Source organism: Aotus nancymaae, unplaced genomic scaffold, assembly GCF_030222135.1.
Source record: "Aotus nancymaae isolate 86718 unplaced genomic scaffold, 86718_ANA_hifiasm-v0.15.2.pri h1tg000058l, whole genome shotgun sequence".
Lineage (NCBI taxonomy): Eukaryota > Metazoa > Chordata > Mammalia > Primates > Aotidae > Aotus > Aotus nancymaae.
In genome coordinates, this window is record NW_026988472.1 from 2,752,787 (window position 1) to 2,775,447 (window position 22,661).

Below are 22,661 nucleotides of genomic sequence, written 5' to 3' on the forward strand. Positions count from 1 at the left end.
ATACCCCCTTCCAGTTCCCTATCAGCAATATGAACTTACAGCAGCATCTCCTTTCCTTTTTCACCGTAGCTTCTTCAAACTGGAATTCCCTTACTTAATGGCCTGCCTGGAAAACACATAACTCTCCATTTGTCAGTTTCAGCATCATATCTTCTTTTTCTTAAGATCCCTTCCTTAGCATTGGACATTTCCTTCTTTGATCTCTCTACTATACCCAAAGCAGACAGGATTCCAGCATTTAAGAAACTTTATTACACTTAACCATTTACATGTCCTCATTTCCCAGTAACATAAAGGCAGGAAGCAAATATTACCATTTTATTAAGGCAACAGTTAGTGAAGAAAATAAAAGTAGAAAGAATAACTAAATGAGTAAATAAATTTCCCAGTCGTTTCTTCAGTTGCCTGCTGGTGCTTGATCTAACCCAATTAATAGAATACCATCACACAGACACACAAACAAACTCACATATTAACCTTCGAGAAGGTCCTCCTAAAACTTTCCTGGACAGACCCATCCCCCAAAAGTTTTCTCCAAGTACTGGGCCACAGCCAGGGTCAGGTGATCATTAAAGGGTGCAGCCACAACCTGGATGCCTAGTGGAAGTCCTTTGGCATTAAGCCCCAGTGGGCATTGGGTCACAGGAAAACCCAGGGCACTGAAGACACCTAAAGGAAACAAACAAAAAGTGAGAAATCAAGACCTGTTCCTGAAAACTTATTTCTTCATTTGTTTTGTCAGTAATGAAGATAATAGATGAAAACATATAATTACAATTTACTGTCTACTTAGGACTTAATAGCATATAAGAACTTTACCTGTATTAAATATTTGACATCACAACAAGCTCATGATGTGGAAGCTATGCATTATCTCTATTTTACTGAAGAAATAACTGAAGAAAAGCAAAGTTAAGTAACATGTCCAAGATCCCTTGGCTAGCAAAAGCTGTAATTGAGATCGGAATGCAGAAAGTGTGTATGAGAGCCTAAAGTGCTTTCCCATGATGCTGTTTCTAACTTGTCTTCTGTAACACTTTCAGAAAGACCAGAGTAAATTATAGAGTAGAATAATATATTCATAAATATGTGGATTTTTTTAACTTATAAACATTTTTGTAATATTAATTCACACTAACCTAGAGCAGTAATTTGTCATTATTTACTTCATTCATGTTATAAAACTTTATTGCAGCATAATTTATATAAAATAAGATTCCCCATATCAAATGTACAGTTTAATGATTGCAAATAAATTTACATAATTGTGCAACCATCACCACAATCTAGGTAAAGAACATTTTTATCACCCACTTCAAAAACCACATACCATTTAGCAATTACTCTTTATTTCTCTATTCCCCCAATCCCTAGTATCCACTAATTTAATTTTTATCTATATAGATTTATATTCTGAACACTTTCTAGAAATCGAATCCTATAATATGCAATATTTTATGTCTGATTTGGTCCACTCTGCACAATGTCTTCAAGGTTTATATAAATGGTTCTTTTTTTATGGATAAAGAGTATTCCATTAAATAAATATACCCAATTTTGATTATCTATTTACTAGTTACTGAACAGTTGGACTAACGGTTTTGGCTGTTACTAATTATGCTGCAAAAATCAGCAATAGAGTTACACATTTGTTTATAAGTCTTTGTATGAATATCTGTTTTCATTTCTTGAGCATATATATAGATATGTAGATGAATGAAATAGTTGAGTCTTATGACAAACTTACATTTAATATTTTAAGAAAATGCCAAACTGTTTTCCAAAGAGTCTGCACCAATTTAACAACAGCCTTACCAGCAATGTATGAGAGTTCACTTTCTTCACATGCTCATTAACCCTCATCCTCTTTGTTTATAACTATTTTAGTAAATGTTCATTGATAACTCCTGTGTTTTTAATGTGCATTTCCCTAATGAGTAATTATGTTAAACATTCTCTCATGCACTTATGGGCAATTAGTATGTTTTCTTTAGGGAAATGTCTATTGAAATCCATTGTGCATTGTAAGTTGGGTTATAGTCTTATTATGAAGTTGTAAGAGTTCTTCATATGTTTGGAATATAAATCTCCAGTGGTTGTATAATTTGCAAATATTTTCCCCTGGTCTATGTCTTTCCCTTTAACTTTACTGAAGCTGTGTTTTGGAATAGAATTTTTGGTAACTGTTGACAAATTCTAATTCATCATGTTTTCTTTTATTGCCTGTGCTTTTGAAGCTGTATCTAGGGAAACTTTTAGTATCCCAAGGTCATGAAGATGTACTCATGTTTACTTATAAAAATATTACAGTTTTAGCTTTTACATTTAGGTCTTGGATTCATTTTACATTAGTTTTTGTATATGGTGTGTATGTGGCAGGGCTCCAACTTTATGCTTTTGCATGTAGATATCTAGTTGTCCTGGAACCATTTGATGAAAAGACTACTAATTCTTCATTGAATTGTCTTGAAACCTTTACTAAAAATAAACTGAGGGGAAAATAAAGAGAGTGATGTCAGCAAGATAATGGAACAGGAGTTCTCAAATCCAGTCCCCATCACAGAAATCCAACTACCAAATATCCTCAGATAAGAATATTTTCATCCATATCCCTAAATTTTGAAGTTAGCCCTTCCAACCATAGAACTGATAACAGCTGTATTCAAAGGGTAAGAGGAATAGTTTCACTTTGTATCACCCTCTCTCAAGCTGTAACAGTGCCACAGAGGATTTCCTGGGGCACATGTTTCTGCAGGGGAAAAGAGAGTTGTAAACGAACATCCAGCTTCCTCACCATTGTGAGGTGCTTTACAGGATGCTCACACTTGTCTCACTCCATGAGAACAGAAAATCAAACACCACATGTTCTCACTCATAGAGATGGGATCTCACTCTGTTGTCCAGGCTGGTCTTGAACACCTGGCCTCCAGTGATCCTCTCACCTTGGCCTTCAAATGTTCTGGAATTACATGAGCAAGTCACTACACCTCATTCCATTCACTTTGATGATAATTTTGATATGCTTAGTTTTATTCTTATCTGACTGCATTGCTTAGAACATCCAGAATAATACTAATTATAAAAATGCAAAGAATGCGCAGCCTTGTTTTCAGACTATAATGAGAATACATGTAATGTTTCACTATAAAGACTGATTATTGCTATAGAGAACTGGTAAATATCACCTATCATGTAAATAATTCTTCTATTCAGAGCTTTAAAAAAAAAAGAAAGAAAGATTATCATTTCCAAAGAACGCTTACAAAGGCTGAAAGAGGTGGCCACGTCCTCAAATGCATACACACAAAAACAAGGACACAAAAATTACAAATAATTTTCAGAAATCACAGAAATAGACTAATAAACCTCTAATCATGGACCCTGAATGAACAGAGATCTATGAAATGGCTGATAATGAATTCAGAAGTAGTTAAGAAAAGTTATACGTGAAAGTACTTGGGAGCTTGTCCAAGATGGTCCAATAGCAACAGCTTTGGTGTGCAGCTCCCAGGCAGATAGACACAGAAGGTAGGTGATTTCTACATTTCCAACTGAGCTCTGAAGAGAGCAGTGGATCTCCCAGCACAGCATTCAACCTCTGATAAGGGACAGACTGCCTCCTCAAATGGCTCCCTGAATCCTGTGTATCCTGACCAGGAGGCACCTCCCAGTAGGTGCTGAAAGACACCTCATACAGGAGAGCTCTGGCTGGCATCTGGCAGGTACCCCTCTGGGATGAAGCTACCAGATGAAGGATTAGGCAGCAATCTTTGATGTTCTTCAACCTCTGCTGGTGATACCCAGGCAAGTGAGGTCTGGAGTGGACCTCCAGCAAACTCCAGCACACCTGCAGCAGAGGGGCCTGACTGTTAAAAGGAAAACTAACAAAGAGAAAGAAATAGTATCAAAAACTAACAAACAGAAATAAATAGTATGAACATCAACAAAAAGGACGTTCTCTAAGAGACCCCATCCAAAGGTCACTGACTTCAAGGACCGAAGGTAGATAAATCCATGAAGATAAGTAGAAACCAGTGCAAAAACGCTGAAAATTCCAAAAACCAGAACGCCTATTTCTCCTCGAAGGAATCACAACTCTTCGCCAGCAAGGGAACAAAACTGGACAGAAAATGAGTTTGATGAATTGACAGAAGCAGGGTTCAGAAGGTGGGAAATAACAAACATATCTGAGCTAAAGGAGCATGCTGTAATCCAATGTAAGAAAGCTAAAAATCTCCAAGAAAGTTGGACAAATTGCTAACTAGAATAACCAGTTTAGAGAAGAACATAAATGACCTGATGGAGCTGAAAAACACAGCAAAACAACTTCGTGAAGCATACACAAATTTCAATAGATGAATCAGTCAAATGGAAGAAAACATATCAGAGATTGAAGATCAACTAAATGAAATAAAGCTAGAAAGCAAGATTAGAGAAAAAAGAGTGAAAGAAATTAATAAAGCCTCCAAGAAATATGGCATTTTGTGAAAAGACCAAATATATGTTTGATTGGTGTGCATGAAAGTGATGGGTAGAATGAAATCAAGTTGGAAAACACTCTTCAGGATATTACCCAGGAGAACTTCTGCAACCTAACCAAGACAGGCCAACATTCAAAGTCAGGAAATATGTAGAACACCACAAAGATACTCCTCGAGAAGAGCATCCCCAAGACACATAATCATAAGATTCACCAAGGTTGAAATGAAGGAAAAAAATGTTAAGAGCAGCCAGAGAGAAAGGTCGTGTTACCAACGAAGAGAAGCCCATCAGACTAACAGTGGATTTCATGGCAGGAACTCTACAAGCCATAAGAGAGTGGGGGCCATTATTTAACATTTCTTAAAGAAAAGAATGTTTCTTTAAGAAAGGAAACATTAAGAAAAGAATGTTTCTTTAAGAAAGGAAACATTAAGAAAAGAATGTTTCTTTAATAAAAGAAACATATTTCTTAAAGAAAAGAATGTTCAACCCAGAATTTCATATCCAGCCAAACTAAGTTTCATAAGCAAAGGAGAAAAATATCCATTAATGACAAGCAAATGGTGAGAGATTATACCACTACCAGGCCTGCCTTACAAGAGCTTCTGAAGAAAGCACTAAACATGAAAAGGAACAACTGGTACTAGCCATGCAAAAACATACCAAATCGCAAAGAGCATTGACATTATGAAGAAACTGCATCAACAAATGGGCAAAACAACCAGCTAGCATCAAAATGGCAGGATCAAATTCACACATAACAATATTAACTTTAAATGTTAATGGGCTAAATGCCTCCAATTTAAAGACACAGACTGGAAAATTGGATAAAAAGGCAAGAACCATTGATGTGCTGTATTCAGGAGACACATTGCACAGGTGGAGACACATTACACAGGCAAAGACACACATAGACTCAAAATAAAGGAATGGAGGAAGATTTACCAAGCAAATGGAAAGCAAAAATAAGCAGGGTTTGCATTCCTAGTCTCTGATAAAACAGAATTTAAACCAACAAAGATCAAAAGAGATGAAGGAGGGCATTACATAATGGTAAAGGAATCAATGAAACAAGATGAGCTAACTATCCCAAATATATATAGACCCAATACAGGAGAAGCCATATTCATAAAGCAAGTTCTTAGAGACCTATAAAAAGAATTAGACTCTGACATACTAATAGTGGGAGACTTTTACACCCCATTCTCAGTATTAGACAGACCAATGAGACAAAAAAGTTAACAAGGATGTTAAGGACCTGAGCTTAACTCTGGACCAAGTGAACCTAATAGACATCTACAGAACTCTCCACCTCAAATCAATAGAATATGCATTCATCTCAGCAACACATAGCACTTATTCTATAGTTGACCACACAGTTGGAAGTAAATCACTCCTCAGCAAATGCAAAAGAATACAAATCATAACAAATAGTCTCTCAGACCACAGTGCAATAAAATTAGAATTCAGAATTAAGAAACTCACTCAAAATCACACAAGTACATGGAAACTGAACAACCTGCTCCTGAATGACTACTGGATAAATAATGAAATGAATGCAGAAATAAAGATGTTCTTTGAAACCAGTGAGCCTGAAGACACAATGTACCACAATCTCTGGGACACATTGAGAGCAGTGTATGGAGGGAAATATATAGCACTAAATGCCCACATGAGAAACAAGGTAAGATCTAGAATCAACATCTAACGTCACAATTAAAAGAACTAGAGAAGCAAGAGCAAACAAATTCAAAAGCTAACAGAAGACAAGAAATAACTAAGATCAGAGCAGAACTAAAGGAGATAGAGATACAGAAAACCCTTAAAATAAATAAATCAATCAATCCAGGAGCTGTTTTTTTAAAAAACATCAACAAAATAGATAGATCACTAGCCAGACTAATAAAGAAGAAAAGAGAGAAGAATCAAATAGATGCAAAAAATGATATAGGAGCTATCACCACCAATTCCACTGAAATAAAAGCTACCATGAAAGAACACTATAAACACCTTGATATGAATAAACCAGAAAATCTAGAGGAAATGCATACATTCCTGGACACTTACACCCTCCCAGAACTAAACCAGGAAGGAGTTGATTCCCTGAATAGAAAGATAACAAGTTCTGAAGTTGAGGCAGCAAGTAATAGCCTACCAACCAAAAAAAGTCCAGGACCAGAAGGATTCACAGCTGAATTCTACCAGAAGTACAGAGGAGCTGGTGTCATTCCTTCTGAAACTATTCCAAACAGTAGAAAAAAAAGGAATCCTCCCCAACTCATTTTATGAGGCAATCATCATCGTGATAACAAAACCTGGCAGAGACACAACAAACACAACAAGAAAAAGTAAATTTCAGGCCAATATCTTTGATGAACATTGATGAGAAAATTCTCAATAAAATACCAGCAAACCAAATCAAACAGCACATCAAAAAGCTTATCCACCATGATCAAGTCACCTGCATAGCTGGAGTGCAAGGGTGGTTCAACATATGCAAATCAATAAACGTAATCCATCACATAAACAGAAGCAAAGACAAAAAAACACATGATAATCTCAAGATGCTGAGAAGGCATTTGACAAAATTCAACAGCCCTTCATGCCAAAATCTCTCAATAAACTAGGTACTTATGGAACATACCTCAAAATAGTAAGAGCTATCTATGACAAACTCACAGACAATAATATACTAAATGGGAAAAAGCTAGAAGCATTCCCTTAGAAAATCTTCACAAGACAAGGATGCCCTCTCTCACCACTTCTATTCAACATAGTAGTGAAAGTTCTGGCCAGGGAAATCAGACAAGATAAAGAAATAAAGGGTATTCAATTAAGAATAGAGGAAGTCATATTGACTCTATTTGCAGATGATATAATTGTATATTGAGAAGTCCCGGCCAGCCGCGGTGGCTCACGCCTGTAATCCCAGCACTTTGGGAGGCCGAGGCAGGTGGATCACGAGGTCAAGAGATTGAGACCATCCTGGTCAACACGGTGAAACCCCGTCTCTACTAAAAATACAAAAAATTAGCTGGGCACGGTGGCGCATGCCTGTAATCCCAGCTGCTCGGGAGGCTAAGGCAGGAGAATTGCCTGAACCCAGGAATCAGAGGTTGCGGTGAGCCAAGATCGTGTCATTGCACTCCAGCCTGAGTAACAAGAGCGAAACTCCATCTCAAAAAAAAAAGAAAAAAAAAAAGAGAAGTCCCTAACATCAAGAAAGATTTTTTAAACTCGATGAACATATGGAAATTTATTAAAATATGATTATTTGGGAAAATAAAAGAAGACTCCATCATCACAGCCCAAAATTTCCTTAAGCTGATGAGCAACTTTGGCAAAGTCTCAGGATACAAAATCAATGTGCACAAATCACAAACATTCATACACACCAATAACAGTCAAACACAGAGCAAGATCATGAATGAAATCTCATTTACAATTGCTTCAAAAAGAATAAAATATCTCGGAATACAATTAGCAAAGGATTTAAAGGACCTCTTCAAGGATAATGACAAACCACTTCTCAATGAAATAAGAGAGGACACAAACACATGGAAAAACATTCCAAGCTCATAGTTAGGAAGAATCAATATTGTGAAAATGACCATAATGCCTATAGTAATTTACAGATTCAATGCTATCTCCATCAAGCTACCAATTACCTTCTTCACAGAACTGGAAAAAAAGCACATTAAACTTTATATGAAACCAAAAGAGAGCCTACATAGCCAAGACAATCCTAAGCAAAAAGAACAAAGCTGGAGTTATCATGCTACTTGACTTAAAGCTATACTACAAGTCTACAGTAATCAAAACAGCATGGCACTGGTACCAAAACAGAGATATAGACCAATGGAACAAAACAGAGACCTCAGAGGCAACAACACATATCTACAATAATCGGATCTTTGACAAACCTGACAAAAAAAGGCAATGGGGAAATGATTTCCTGTTTAATAAATGGTGTTGTGAAAACTGGCTAGCCATGTGCAGAAAGAGATAATGGACCCCTCCTGACACCTTACACTAAAATTAACTCCAGATGGATTAAAGACTTAAACATAAGACCTAACACCATAAAAACCCTAGAAGAAAACCTAGCTAATACCATTCAGGACATAGGCATAAGCAAGAACTTCATGACTAAAACAATAAAAGCATTGACAACAAAAGCCAAAATAGACAAATAGGATGTAATTAACTGCAGTGCTTCTGTACAGCAAAGTAAATAATCATTAAAGTGAACTGGCAATCAACAGAAAGGGAAAAAAATTGCAATCTACTCATCTGATGAAGGGCTAATATCCAGAATCTGCAAAGAACTAAAACATATTTACAAGAAACAAACAAACCCATTCAAAAGTAGGCAAAGGATATGAACAGACACTTTTCTAAAGAAGACATATATGAAGTCAACAAACATATGAAAAAATGCTCATCATTGCAGGTCATTAGAGAAATGCAAATCAAAACCAAATTGAGATACCATCTCATGTTAGTTAGAATGGCAATCATTTAAAAATCTGGTGACAACAGATGCTGGAGAGAATGTGGAGAAATAGAAACACTTTTACACTGTTGGTGGTAGTGCAAATTAGTTCAACCACTGTGGAAGACAGACAGTGTGGCGATTCCTCAAGGACCTAGAAATAGATATTCCATTTGACCCAGCAATCCCATTACTAGGTATATGCCCAAAGGGTTGTAAATCGTTCTATTATAGAGATACATGCACACGTATGTTCATTATGACATAGTTTATAATATCAAAGATCTGGAACCAACCTAATATCCATCAGTGATAGAGTGGACAAAGAAAATGTGGCACATATACACCATGGAATACTATGCAACCATAACAAAGGATGAGTATGTGTCCTTTGTAGGGACATGAATGAATCTGGAAACCATCATTCTCAGCAACTTGACACAAGAACAGAAAATCAAACAAGGCATGTTCTCACTCATAGGCAGGTGTTGAAAAATGAGAACACATGGACACAGGGAGGGGAGAATCATACACTGGGTTCTGTTGCAGGGTCTAGTGGAAGGACAGTGGGAGGTGAGGAAGTTGGGGAGGGATAACATGGGGAGAAATGCCAGATATAGGAGACATGATGATGGAGGCAGCAAACCACCCTGCCATGTATGTACCTATGCAACAATCCTTCATGATCTGCACATGTACCCCAGAACCTAAAGTACCTTTAAAAACATTTTTAAAAAGGATGAGTTCATGTCTTTTGCAGGGACATGGATGAAGCTGGAAACCATCATTCTCATCAAACTAACACAAGAATAGAAAACCAAAAACCACATGTGCTCACTCATAAGTGGAAGTTGAACAATGAAAACACATGGACACAGGGTGGGGAACTTCATGCACCTGGGTCTGTCTGGGTTTGTGGGGCTAGGGGATGGATAGCACTAGGAGAAATATCTAATGTAGATGACGGGGTGATCGATGAAGCAAACCACCATGACACGTGTATACCTATGTAACAAACCTGCTCAATGTGCACATGTATTCCAGAACTTAAAGTATAATAAAATAAATAAATAAATAAAATAAGAATTTTTACATAGCAGTGAAAATAATATGAACTCTTGGCAAAGAGAAAGCACTGAGAAAAAGAATAATAAATTTTAAAAAATTATTTAAGGAAAGTTAAAGTCATTAAAGAAAATATAAGAAAAATATACTGAAGAAGGTCTGAGAATTATGGGACACTATCAAAGTAGCCAACTTTTAAATAACAGAATTTACACCATCCCTCTTTCACCTGTGCTAGGGAGGAAATGGGAAAGCTAGGCACTTCTGCAGCCTTCAGCACAGATACCACAGACGAGATACAAAGGAGCAGGAGGTAGACTGCAATGCACACAACTCCCCACTTCTACTGCTTCCCACCAAATAGGTCTGGCATGCTCCAGGTCACCAGTGCCCCTTTGCCTGCCCCTGCTTGAACACTGTGGCCATGGCTTGACATTTCTTTGACAGCCTAATTCCCCGAGGTTGCTGCCAAACATGTTGCAGCCACCACTGCCACTAACTTTGCCCCTGCGAACTCTAGACCAGGAAGGGAGTAAGGAGTCCTGGTATCTACCTGTGCATTCCTTCCACAACAAAATCCAACACTGTTTTTGTAGCAGGAAAGTGTGAGTGTACCAAGTACCTCACAGCTTTCAGTCTCCATTTTTCCAACTTCAGGGACCTGCCCTACCCAGTGAAAGGTCTACAGCTTGGCTGTCTGCCCCAACTGAATATTTCAGCTGCAACTCAGAGTTTTTGGAGAGCCCAATAATTACAGGCCTGTTATCTGCCCTCAGGTTCTCACTGCCTGACTGGTCTGCCTGACCTGCCAGAGAGTTAAGCCAGTGACCCAGAATAAAACCCAACTCTCCTCATTACAGAGAGCACTGAACTCTAGGCTGGCCCAACCCAGGTCCAGCCCGGCCCAACCCAGGTCCAGCCCCTTCAAGACTCATTAATCTCATACAGTTGCCCATCTAGGGGCCTGGGGACTGGGAAACTATCTAACCCAGTCTAACAGTTAGTATCTATCCAGTCCTTCTGGCACCTGAGATCAGACTAACCTAACGAGCTCACACAACCACAAATGACACCCACCACATTGACTGAAAGGTAGACCTCTCCCTTACATGAAGCAGCAACATTAATATGTTGAAGAACAGGTGAGCCATAAAGCTGTTTGTATTTGGGCTAAGTAAAGATATTCTGCCTCAAAAACACCCCAATGGAGAGTTGCAAGAGAGGCATTTTCCCTGGCTCTCAGACACACTGTGGCCTAGAAAGAGACAACAATGTGCCTTTGAAGTGTATATAATGAGCCCTAGAACCCGGGTGTGAAAAAGGAACATATTATATTCTCACCTATTTAGGAGGCAGTGCAACCCCCTCACTTCCAGCAGAGGCCTAAGTGTGTGCACCAGAAGTTCCCCCAGCCACCTCTATCAGGACTAGTACCTGTGCTTATCATTGGAGTGTTTGCGGGTGAGTCAAGGGGTCTAAATCAGACCACGTGTGTCTCCCCAGCCACAGCCAAAAAGGAAGCTCAGGGCACTGAGAACACCACTATCCAGCTCATTACCTGAAACAAAAGACAGCCCCTCACAGTAAATAAAGATCAAATATTCATTTGTTTGTGCCGCATCTGAATTTTACCCTTAAATTCTATCTCCTGGCAGGCAGATCAAACTGCAGAGCCCAATAAAAAAGTTGCCAGCAGAAGTGCACAGGCAACAGAAGCAAAGCCAAGGACTTTACCCAGAATGCTCTACAGTAACATCCTCAGAAGAGGAGAAGAAAAAATAGGGAAAGAAAAACAATACCATCTGGACAAAAATAAATTTCAAAAGTGACAATACCTCCAGATGAGAAGGACTCATCATAAGAATTCTGACACCCTAAAAAGCCTACAGGTTGTGATATCAACAAGAATCAAACTAGCTTTCTAGCAATAAACCCTAACCAAAACGGAAAATCAGAAATGACAGATAAGTAATTCAAACTGTGGATTGTCAGGATGCTCAATAAGATCCAAGACAAGATTGAAAACCAACAAAAAGAAACTATGAGGACAATTCAGTATATGAAGGAAAAGATAAATACCTTCTTAAAAAATCAAACAAAACTTTTTGAAATAAAATATTCACTTAAGGAATTTCAAAATACAGTTGAACACTTTAATAATAGGCCAGACCAAGTAGAAGAAAGAATTACAGAGATTGAAGATCAGTCTCTCAAACTAACCAAGTCAGACAAAAATGAAGAAAAAATAATTTAAAAAAATGATCAATGCCTTTGTGAAATATGGGATTATGTAAAACAACAAAACCTGTGACATATTGGCATTCCTGAGAGAGAGGAAGAAAAACATAAGCAACCTTAAAAACATATGTAAGGGAATAATTCAAGAATATTTTGCTAATTTTGCTGGATGTCTTGTGCCATTTTTCAAAGGGAGTGCTTCCAGCTTTTGCCCATTAAGTATGATATTGGCTATAAGTACATAAAAATAGCTTTTATTTTCAGTAGTTTTACATCAATACCTAGGTTATTGAGAGTTTTTAGCATAAAGTGATCTTGAATTTTTTGAAGACTTTTTATGCATCTATTGACATAAGCATGTGGTTTTGTCATTGGCTCTGTTTAGGTTATTGATTACATTTATTGATTTGCATATGTTGAACCAGCCTTGAATCCCAGGGTTGAAGCCAGCTTCATCTTGTTGGATAAGCTTTTTGATGTGCTGCTGGATTTTGATTTGCCAGTATTTTATTGAGGATTTTCTCATCGGTGTTTATCAGGAATATTGGCCTAAAATTTTCTTTTTTTCTTGTGTCTGTGCTGGAGTTTTGTATCAGGATAATGCTTGGAGGATTCCCTCTTTTTCTATTGTTTGGAATAATTTCAGAAGGAATGGTACCAACTTCTCTTTGTATCTCTGGTAGAATTTGGCTGTGAATCCATCTAGTCCTGGGCATTTACTGTTTGAGAAGCTATTAATTACTGCCTGAATTTCAGAATTTCTTATTGGTCTATTTAGGGACTCAACTTCTTTCTGGTTTATTTTTGGGAGGGTGTGTGTGTCCAGAAATTCATTCATTAATTCTAGACTTTCTAGTTTTTTTTCTTTTGGAGAAGTGTGTGTGGTATTGTCTGATGGTAATGTTTATTTCTGTGGCATCAGTGGTGATATCTCCTTTATCATTTTTTATTGTGACTATTTGTTTCTTTCCTTTTTTTGTTGTTTATTTATCTGGCTAGTCGTCTATTTGTTTTGTTAAAATTTTCAAAAAACCAGCTCCTAGATTCACTGATCTTTTGAAGGATTTTTCATGTCTCTAGCTCCTTCAGTTCTGATCTGATCTTAATTACTTTTTATCTTCTGCTAGCTTTTGAATTTGCTTGCCCCTCTTTCTCTAATTCTTTTAATTGTAATGGTAGAATGTCAATTTTAGATTTTTTTTGCTTTCTGATGTGGACATTTAATGCTATTAATTTCCCTCTAAACACTGCTTTAAGTGTGCCCCAGACATTCTGGTATGTTGTGTCTTTGTTCTTATTGATTTCAGTGAACTTATTTATTTGTACCTTCATTTCTTTTTTTACCCAGTAGTCACTCAGGAGCAGGTTGTTCTGTTTTGATATAATTGTGCAGTTTTGAGTGAGTTTCTGAATCCTGAGTTCTGATGTGATTGCACTGTGGTATGAGAGACTATTTGTTATAATTTCTATTCTTTTGTATTTGCTTAGGAGTGTTTTGCTTCCAATTGTGTGGCAAATTTTAGAATAAGTGAGATGTGGTGCTGAGAAGAATGTATATTCTGTTGATTTGGGGTGGAGAGTTCTGTAGATGTCTATTAGGTTCACTTGGTCCAAAGTTGAGTTCAAATCCTTAATATCCTTGTTAATTTTTTTGTCTCATTGATCTAAAATTGAGAATGGGGTGTTAAAATCTCTCACTATTAGTGTGTGGGAGTCTAATTCTCTTTTTAGGTCTCTAAGAACTTGTTTTATAAATTTGGGATCTCCTGTATTGGGTTACTACACCTTTCCCATGGTTTTTACAAACTGCAGATCAGGAAATTCCTTTCTGTTCCTAAACCACCAGTGTCCGGGATTCAAGCACAAAATTGGTTGTCTGTTTGGGCAGACACTAAGCTAGCTGCATGAGTTTTTATTCCATACCCAAATGACACCTGGAACCCCAGTGAGACAGAACCATTCACTTTTCTGGAAAGGAGCCTGAAGCCAGAGAGTCAAGTGGTATTGCTCAGTAGGTCCCACTCCCAAGGAGTCCAGCAAGCTAAGAACCACTGGCTGGAAATTCACACAGCCAGCACAGCAGTCTGAGACAATAGAGTTTGGTGGGAAAGGTGTGTTCACCATTACTGAATCCAATTACTGTATACACCCAAAGAATTATAAATCATTATAATATAAAGACACATTCACACATGTTTATTGCAGCACTACTTACATTACCAAAGACTTGAAACCAATGCAAATGTCCAATCAGTGATAAACTGGATGAGGAAATGTAGCACACATATACTATGAAATACTATGAAGCCATAAAGAAGAATAAGTTCACCACAAAGATATTCCTCAAAAAGAACAATCCCAAGACAAACAATCTTCAGATTCACCAGGGTTCAAATGAAGAAAAAAGTGCTAAGGGCAGCCAGAGAGAAAGGTCAGATTACCCACAAAGGGAAGCCCATCACACTCACAGTGGATCTCTCTGCAGAAACCCTACAAGCCAGAAGAGAGTGGGGGCCAATATTCAACAATTTCAAAGAAAAGAATGTTCAACCCAGAATTTCATATCCAGCCAAACTAAGTTTCCTAAGCAAAGGAGAAATAAAATCCATTAAGGACAAGCAAATGGTGAGAGATTATGTCACCACCAGGCCTGCCTTACAAGTACTCCTGAAGAAAGCACTAAATATGGAAAGGAACATCTGGTACTAGCCACTGGAAAAACATACCAAATCATGAAGACCATCGACACTATGAAGAAACTGCATCAACTAACAAGCAAAACAATCAGATGGCATCAAAATGGCAGGATCAAATCACACATAACAATATTAACCTTAAATGTAAATGAGCTATAGGCAACAATTAAAAGACACAGACTGGCAAATTGGATAAAGACTAACAACCCATCATTGTGCTGTATTCAGGAAACCCGTGTCATACACAAAGACACACATAGGCTCAAAATAAAGGGATGGAAGAAGATTAACCAAGCAAATGGAAAGGAAAAAAAAAAAACAGGGGTTGCAATCCTAGTCTCTGATAAACAGACTTTAAACCAACAAAGATCAAAGGAGACAAAGATGGGCATTACATAATGGTAAAGGAATTAATGCAACAGGAAGAAATAAGTATCCTAAACCTATATGCACCCAATACAGGAGCACACAGATATATAAAGCAAGTTCTTAATGACCTACAAAGAGACTTACATTCCCACACAATAATAGTGGGAGAATTAAACACTCCTCTGTCAATATTAGACAGATCAATGGGACAGAAAATTAACAAGGAAATTCAGGACATGAACTCAGATCTGGACCAAGGGAACCTAATAGACATATACAGAACTCTCCACCCCAAGTCCACAGAATATACATTCTTCTCAGCACCATGTCACACTTACTCTGAAATTGATCACATAATTGGAAGTAAATAACTCCTTAGCAAATGCAAAATAATATAAATCATAAGTCTCTCAGGCCACAGTGCCATCAAATTAGACCTAAAAATTAAGAAACTCACTCAGAACCGCACAAGTACATGGAAACTGAACAACCAACTCCTCAAGGACTACTGGATAAATAATGGAAGGAAGGCAGAAATAAAGAAGTTCTTTGAAACTAATGAGAATGAAGACACAACGTACCAGAATCTCTGGGACCCATTTAAAGCAGGGTAGAGGGAAATGTATAGCACTAAACACCTACATGAGAAGCAAGGAAAGGTAAAAAATTCACACCCTAATGTCATGATTAAAAGAAATAGAAGAGCAAGGTCAGACAAACTCAAAAGCTAGCAGAAGACAAGAAATAACTAAGATTAGAGCAGAACTGAAAGAGATAGAGACACAAAAAAAACCCTTCAAAAAAATCAATAAATCCAGGAGCTGGTTTTTGAAAACATCAACAAAATAGATAAACCACTACTCAGACTAATAAAAAAGAAGAAAGAGAAAAATAAAATAGATGTAATAAAAAAATAAAGGGGATATTGCCATGGATTCCACAGATACACAACCATCATAGATTACTACAAACACCTCTATGCCAGTAAAACAGTAAATCAAGAAGAAATAGATAAATTCCTGGACACTTACATCCTCCAAAGACTAAACCAGGAAGAAGTCGAATCCTTGAAGAGACCAATAGCAAGGTCTGAAGTTGAAGCAGCAATTAATAGCCTACCAACCAAAAAAAGTCTGGAACCAGACGGGTTCACAGCAGAATTTTACTAGATGTACAAAGAGGAGATAGTACCATTCCTTCTGAAACTGTTCCAAACAATATAAAAAGAGGGAATCCTCCCTAACTCATTTTATGAGACCAACATCATCCTGATATCAAAACCTGGCAGAGACATAACTAAAAAAGAAAATTTCAGGCCAATATCCATGATGAACATTGATGTGAAAATCTTCAATAAAATACTGGCAAACTGAATCCAACAGCACATCAAAAAGCTTATTCATTATGATCAAGTAGGCTTCATCCCGGGGATGCAAGGCTGGTTCAACATATGCAAATCTATATATGTTATCAATCACATAAACAGAATGAAAGACAAAAACCACAAGATTATCTCAATAAATGCAAGAGAAAGCATTCGTCAAAATTCATCAACACTTTATGCTAAAACTCACAATAAACTAGGTATCACTGGAAAATATCTCAAAATAATAAAAGCTATTTATGACAAACCAACAGCCAATACCATACTGAATGGACAAAAACTGGAAGCATTCCCTTTGAAAACTGGCACAAGAAAAGGATGCCCTCTCTCACCACTCTTATTCAGCATAGTACTGGAAGGTTTGGCCAGGGCCATCAAGCAAGATAAAGAAATAAAGGTTATTAAATCAGGAAAAGAGAAAGTCAAATTGTCTCTATTTGCAGATGTCATGATTGTATATTTAGAAGACCGATCCCATCATCTCAGCCCTAAATCTCCTTAAGATGACAAGCAACTTCAGCAATGTCTCAGGATACAAAATCAATGTGCACAAATCACAAGCATTTATATACATCAGTAACAGACAGAGTGAACTCCCATTTACAATTCCTGCAAAGAGAATAAAATCATGAGTGAACTCTCATTTACAATTTCTATAAAGAAAATAAAATACCTAGGAATACAACTAACAAGGGATGTGAAGGACCTCTTCACAGAGAACTACAAACCACTGCTCAAGAAAATAAGAGAGGACACAAACAGATGGAAAAACATTCCATGATCATGATTAGGAAGAATCAATATTGTGAAAATGGCCATACTTCTCAAAGTAATTTATAGATTCAATGCTATCCCAATCAAACTACCACTGACTTTCTTCACACAATTGGAAAAAAGGCTTAAACTTCATATGGAATCAAAATAGAGCCCTCATGGCCAAGACAATTCTAAAAAGAAAAAAACACAGCTGAAGGCATCCCGCTACCTAACTTCAAACTATACTACAAAGCTATGGGGAGAAATGCCAGATATGGGTGAAGGGGAGGAAGGCAGCAAATCACACTGCCACGTATGCACCTAAGCAACAACCTTGCATGTTTTTCACATGTACCCCAAAACCTAAAATGCAATAAAAAAAAAAAAAAAAAAAAAAAAAAACGTTTACTGAAAAAAAAAATAAATAAATAAAAATAAAAAAATAAAAAAAAAACTACTGTCTTTAAAAAAAAAAAAAATAAAAAAATAAAAAAAAATAAAAAAAAAAATAAAAACATGGTACTGGTACCAAAACAGAGATACAGACCAATGAAACAGAACAGAAGCCTCAGAAGTAACACCACACATCTACAACCATTTGACCTTTGACAAACCTGACAAAAAAAAGCAATGGGGAAAATATTCCCTGTTTAATAAATGGTGTTGCAAAAACTGGCTAGCCATATGCAGAAAACTGAAACAGGACCCCTTCCTTACACCTTATACAAAAATTAACTCAAGGTGGATTAAAGATTTGAACATAATACCTAACACCATAAAAATCCTAGTAGAAAACCTAGGCAATACCATTCAGGACATAGGCATAGGCAAGGACTTCATGGCTAAGAAACCAAAACCAATTGCAACAAAAGCCAAAATAGACAAATAGGATCTAATTAAACTTAAGAGCTTCTGCACAGAAAGAAACAAATATATATATATATCATTAGAATGAATCAGCAACCAACAGAATGGGAAAAAATTTTTGCAATCTACCTATCAGACAAAGGGCTAATATCCAGAATCTACAAAGAACTAAAACAAATTTACAAGAAAAAACAAACAACACCATCAAAAAGTGAGTGAAGGATATATACAGACACTTCTCAAAAGAAGACATTTATGCAGCCAACAAACATGAAAAAAAGCTCATCATCAGTGATCATTAGAGTAATGCAAATCAAAATCACATTGAGGTACCATCTCAAGCCAGTTAGAAAGGTGATCATTAAAAAATCATGAGATAAAAGATGCTGGAGAGGATGTGGAGAAATAGGAATGCTTTTACACTGCTGGTGGGAATGTAAATTAGTTCAACAATTGTGGAGGACAGTATGGTAATTCTTCAATGATCTAGAACTAGAAACACCATTTGACCCAGGAATCCCATTTCTGGATATGTACTCAAAGGATTATAAAACATTCAATTATAAAGACACATACACACGTATGTTTATTGTGGCACTGTTTACAATAGCAGAGACTTGGCACCAACCCAAATGCCCATCAATGATAGAATGGATAAAGAAAATGTGGCACATATACACCATGGAATACTACTATGCAGTCATTAAAAAGGATGAGTTCGTGTTCTTTGAAGAACATGGATGAAGCTGGAAGCCATTCTCAGCAAACTGACACAAGAACAGAAAACCAAACACCACAAATTCTCACTTATAAGTGGATGTGGAATAATGAGAACTCAGGAACACAGGAAGGGAAACATCACACACTGGGGCCTGTTGGGGGTGCTAAGGGAGGGATAGCAGGGTCTAGGGGGATTGAGGAGGGCTAACATTAGGAGAAATACCTAATGTAGATAACGGAGTGATGCATGCAGCAAACCACCATGGCATGTGTATGTGTATACCTATGTAAGAAACATGCACATTCTGCACATGTACCCCAGAACTTAAAGTATAATAATAACAATAAAAGAATACGTTCATGTTATTTTCAGGGACATGGATGAAGCTGGAAGGGATTATTCTCAACAAACTAAAACAGGAACAGAAAACCAAACACCACATATTCTCACTCATAAATGAGAGCTGAACAATGAGAACACATGGACAAAGGTAGGGTAATATCACAAACCGAGCCCTGTCAGGGGATGGGATAAGGGGAGGGAGAGAATTAAGACAAATACCTAATGCATGCAGAGCTTAAAACCTAGATGACAGGTTGATAGGTGAAGCAAACCATCATGACACATGTATATCTATGTAACAAACCTGCACATTCTGCATATGAATATTAGAACTTAAAGTAAAATTGAAGAAAATTTTACCACTAGATTGGACATACCAAAAATGCTCAAATGAGTTGTAAACATGAAACCAAATGGAAGATAATTGCTGTCAGAAAAAGACACATAAGTACAAAGTTTACAGATCCCACAAAACAGTTGCACAATGGAAACTCCAAAATAACTAACACTACTATGAGAGAAAAAAAATCTACCATATTAATGTTAATTTTGAATGTAAATGGCCTAACTACTCCACTTAAAGCATACAGAGTCACAAAACATGACTCAACCATTTGTGGTCTACAAGAGACATATCTACAGACAAAGGCACTATTAGACTCAAAGTAAAATGGTGAAAAAAGATATACCATGCAAATGAAAAATAAAAGCAAGCAGGAATAACCACTTTCATATCAGATAAAGAAGACTTTAGATCAACAATGGTACTAAAATATAAGGAAGATCATTATATATTAAGAAAAGTTACAATAAAAGAAGAAGATTGAACTTTTATAATATATATGAAACAGACACTGGAGCATCCGGATTGAAATTGATTGACAGTAATACAATAATAGTGGGAGACTTTAACACCCCACTGATATTACTAGACAGGTAATGAAGGCAGAAAATCAACAAAGATTTAACTGGATTACAGATCAAATGGACTTAGTAGACATTTACACAATAGCATACCCAACAACCACAGAATATATATTTTTCTCACTCATACATGGGCATTCTCCAAAACTGACCATATGCTTGGCCAGAAAGCAAGTCTCAATGCACTCAAAAAAAGAGTAAAATAATATCAAGTGTCTTCTCAGACCACAGTGGAATAAATTTAGAAAACAATACCAAGAAGACCTCTCAAAACTACACTAATACATGGAAACTAAATAACTTACTCTTAAATAATTTTTGAGTGAACAACGAAATTAAGGCTGAAATAAAAAATAATTTGAAATATATAAAAACAGACCCAATATAACAAAACATTTGCAAAATAACAAAGGAAGTGCTAAAAGGAAACTTTATAGAATTAAATGCCTACATAAAAAAGACAGAGAGCTCTAAAATTAACAACCTAATGTCACACCTTAAGAAAATATAAAAACATGAACAAACCAAACCCGAAGCTAGCAGAATAAAATAAATAACAATAACCAAGGTTAACTAAATAAGATTGAGACCAAGGAAACCTAAAGAGAATTCATGAAAAAGTCAATTCTTTGAAAGGATTAGAAAAATACTTGACAGACCTCAGGCAGACTAACAACAACAACAAAAAAGAGACAGAGAGAAGATTCAAATAAGCACAATCAGAAATGATAAAAGCAATATTACAATTTGTACCATAGAAATATAAAAGATTATCAGAGACTAATATGAACAACTCCATGCACACAAACTAGAAAATCTAGAGAAAATGAATAATTTCTTGGAAGCATACAACTTCTCAAGATTGAATCAGGAAGAAATGGAAACCCCGAACAGACCCCAAATAAGTTAAAAAAATCTAATCAGTAATACAAACCTTCCAACAAAGAAAAGCCCAGACAGATTCACAGTCAGATTTTGTGAGATGTACAAAAAAGTTGTGGTGTCACTCTACTGAGACTATTCCAAGAAATCAAATGGAGAAATGCCTCTCTAAATCATCATACAAATCCAGTATCTCCATTAGAGGATACAAGAACAACAAAAAAACTATAGACCAATATTTCTGCTGAACATAGATGCAAAAATCCTCAATAAAATGCTAGTAAACAAAATTCAGAAGTACATCAAAAGATAATCCATCACAATCAACTGGGCTTTATTTCAGGGTTGCAAGGATATAATTATGTCAACAGATGCAAAGAAAGCACTTAATAAAACCCAATATCACTTTATGATAAAAAAAAAAACCAACATAAACTAGGCATGGAAGATTCAGAAGCCAAAATAATGAGTCATCTACAAGAAATGCACAGCCAACATCATAATGAATGGGCAAAAGTTTAAAGCAATTTCCCTAAGGATGAAAATGAGACAAAAATGTCTACAGCTGTTTCCTATTCAACATTGTTGAATAGGAAGTCCTAGCCAGAGCAATCCAGCAAAAGAAAAAAAGAAAAGTCAACCAAATTGGAAAATAGAAATTTAAATTATTTCCATTTGCTGATGATGTGATCATATACCTAGAAAACCTCACAGACTCCTGGACTCAATTCACAACTTGAGTATGGTCTCAGAATACAAAATCAACATGCCAAAAATCAGTAGAACTTCTATACAGGAAGGTGAGAATCAAATTAAGAACTGAATCTCATTTACAATTGCCATATACACAAAATAAAGTACTTATAAATAATCAAATAGGTGAAAGAGCTCTACAACAAGAATTATAAAACATTGTTGAAAAAAATATATATACCACAAAAAAATGAAAAAAATACGGTACTCATGGACTGGAATAACCAATATCATTTCAATGACCATATAAAGCAAAGCAATCTACAGAACCAATGTAATTTGTATCAAATTACCAGCATCATTTTTTACAGTTAGAAAAAGTCTTCTGAAGTTCACATAGAATGAAAAAGAAAGACTGATTAGCCAAAGCACTCCTAAGCAAAAAGAAAAAAATCTGGAGGCATCACATTGCCTGACTTCAATTACAATACAAGGTATAGTAATTAAAGCAGCATGATACCAGTACAAACTGAACACAAACATTAATGTAACAGAATAGAGAACCCAGAAACAAAGCCACATATCTACAACCAACTTATCTTTGATAAAGTTGACTAAAACAAACAATGGGGAAAGAATGCCCTATTCAATAAATAGTACTTGGAAAACTGGCTAGCCATTTGCCAAAGAAAGAATCTTGACCCCTACCTCTTGCCATATAGAAAAATTAACTCAAGATAGATTAAA

The 22,661-nt window shown here is 36.4% G+C and overlaps 1 protein-coding gene across 4 annotated transcripts in view; it reads right to left on the reverse strand.

The window, feature by feature from the left end:
* Positions 1–229: 229 nt before the first annotated feature.
* FAAH2 (fatty acid amide hydrolase 2) overlaps positions 230–22,661 on the reverse strand; it is a 395,527-nt gene continuing 373,095 nt past the window's right edge. For all 4 annotated transcript variants that reach the window (XM_064364306.1, XM_064364308.1, XM_012440368.2 and 1 more), the window contains one exon: positions 230–669. In XM_064364306.1, the coding sequence (XP_064220376.1) occupies positions 494–669 (176 nt within the window). In that variant the 3' untranslated portion in view covers positions 230–493. The remainder of the gene's footprint in view (positions 670–22,661) is intronic.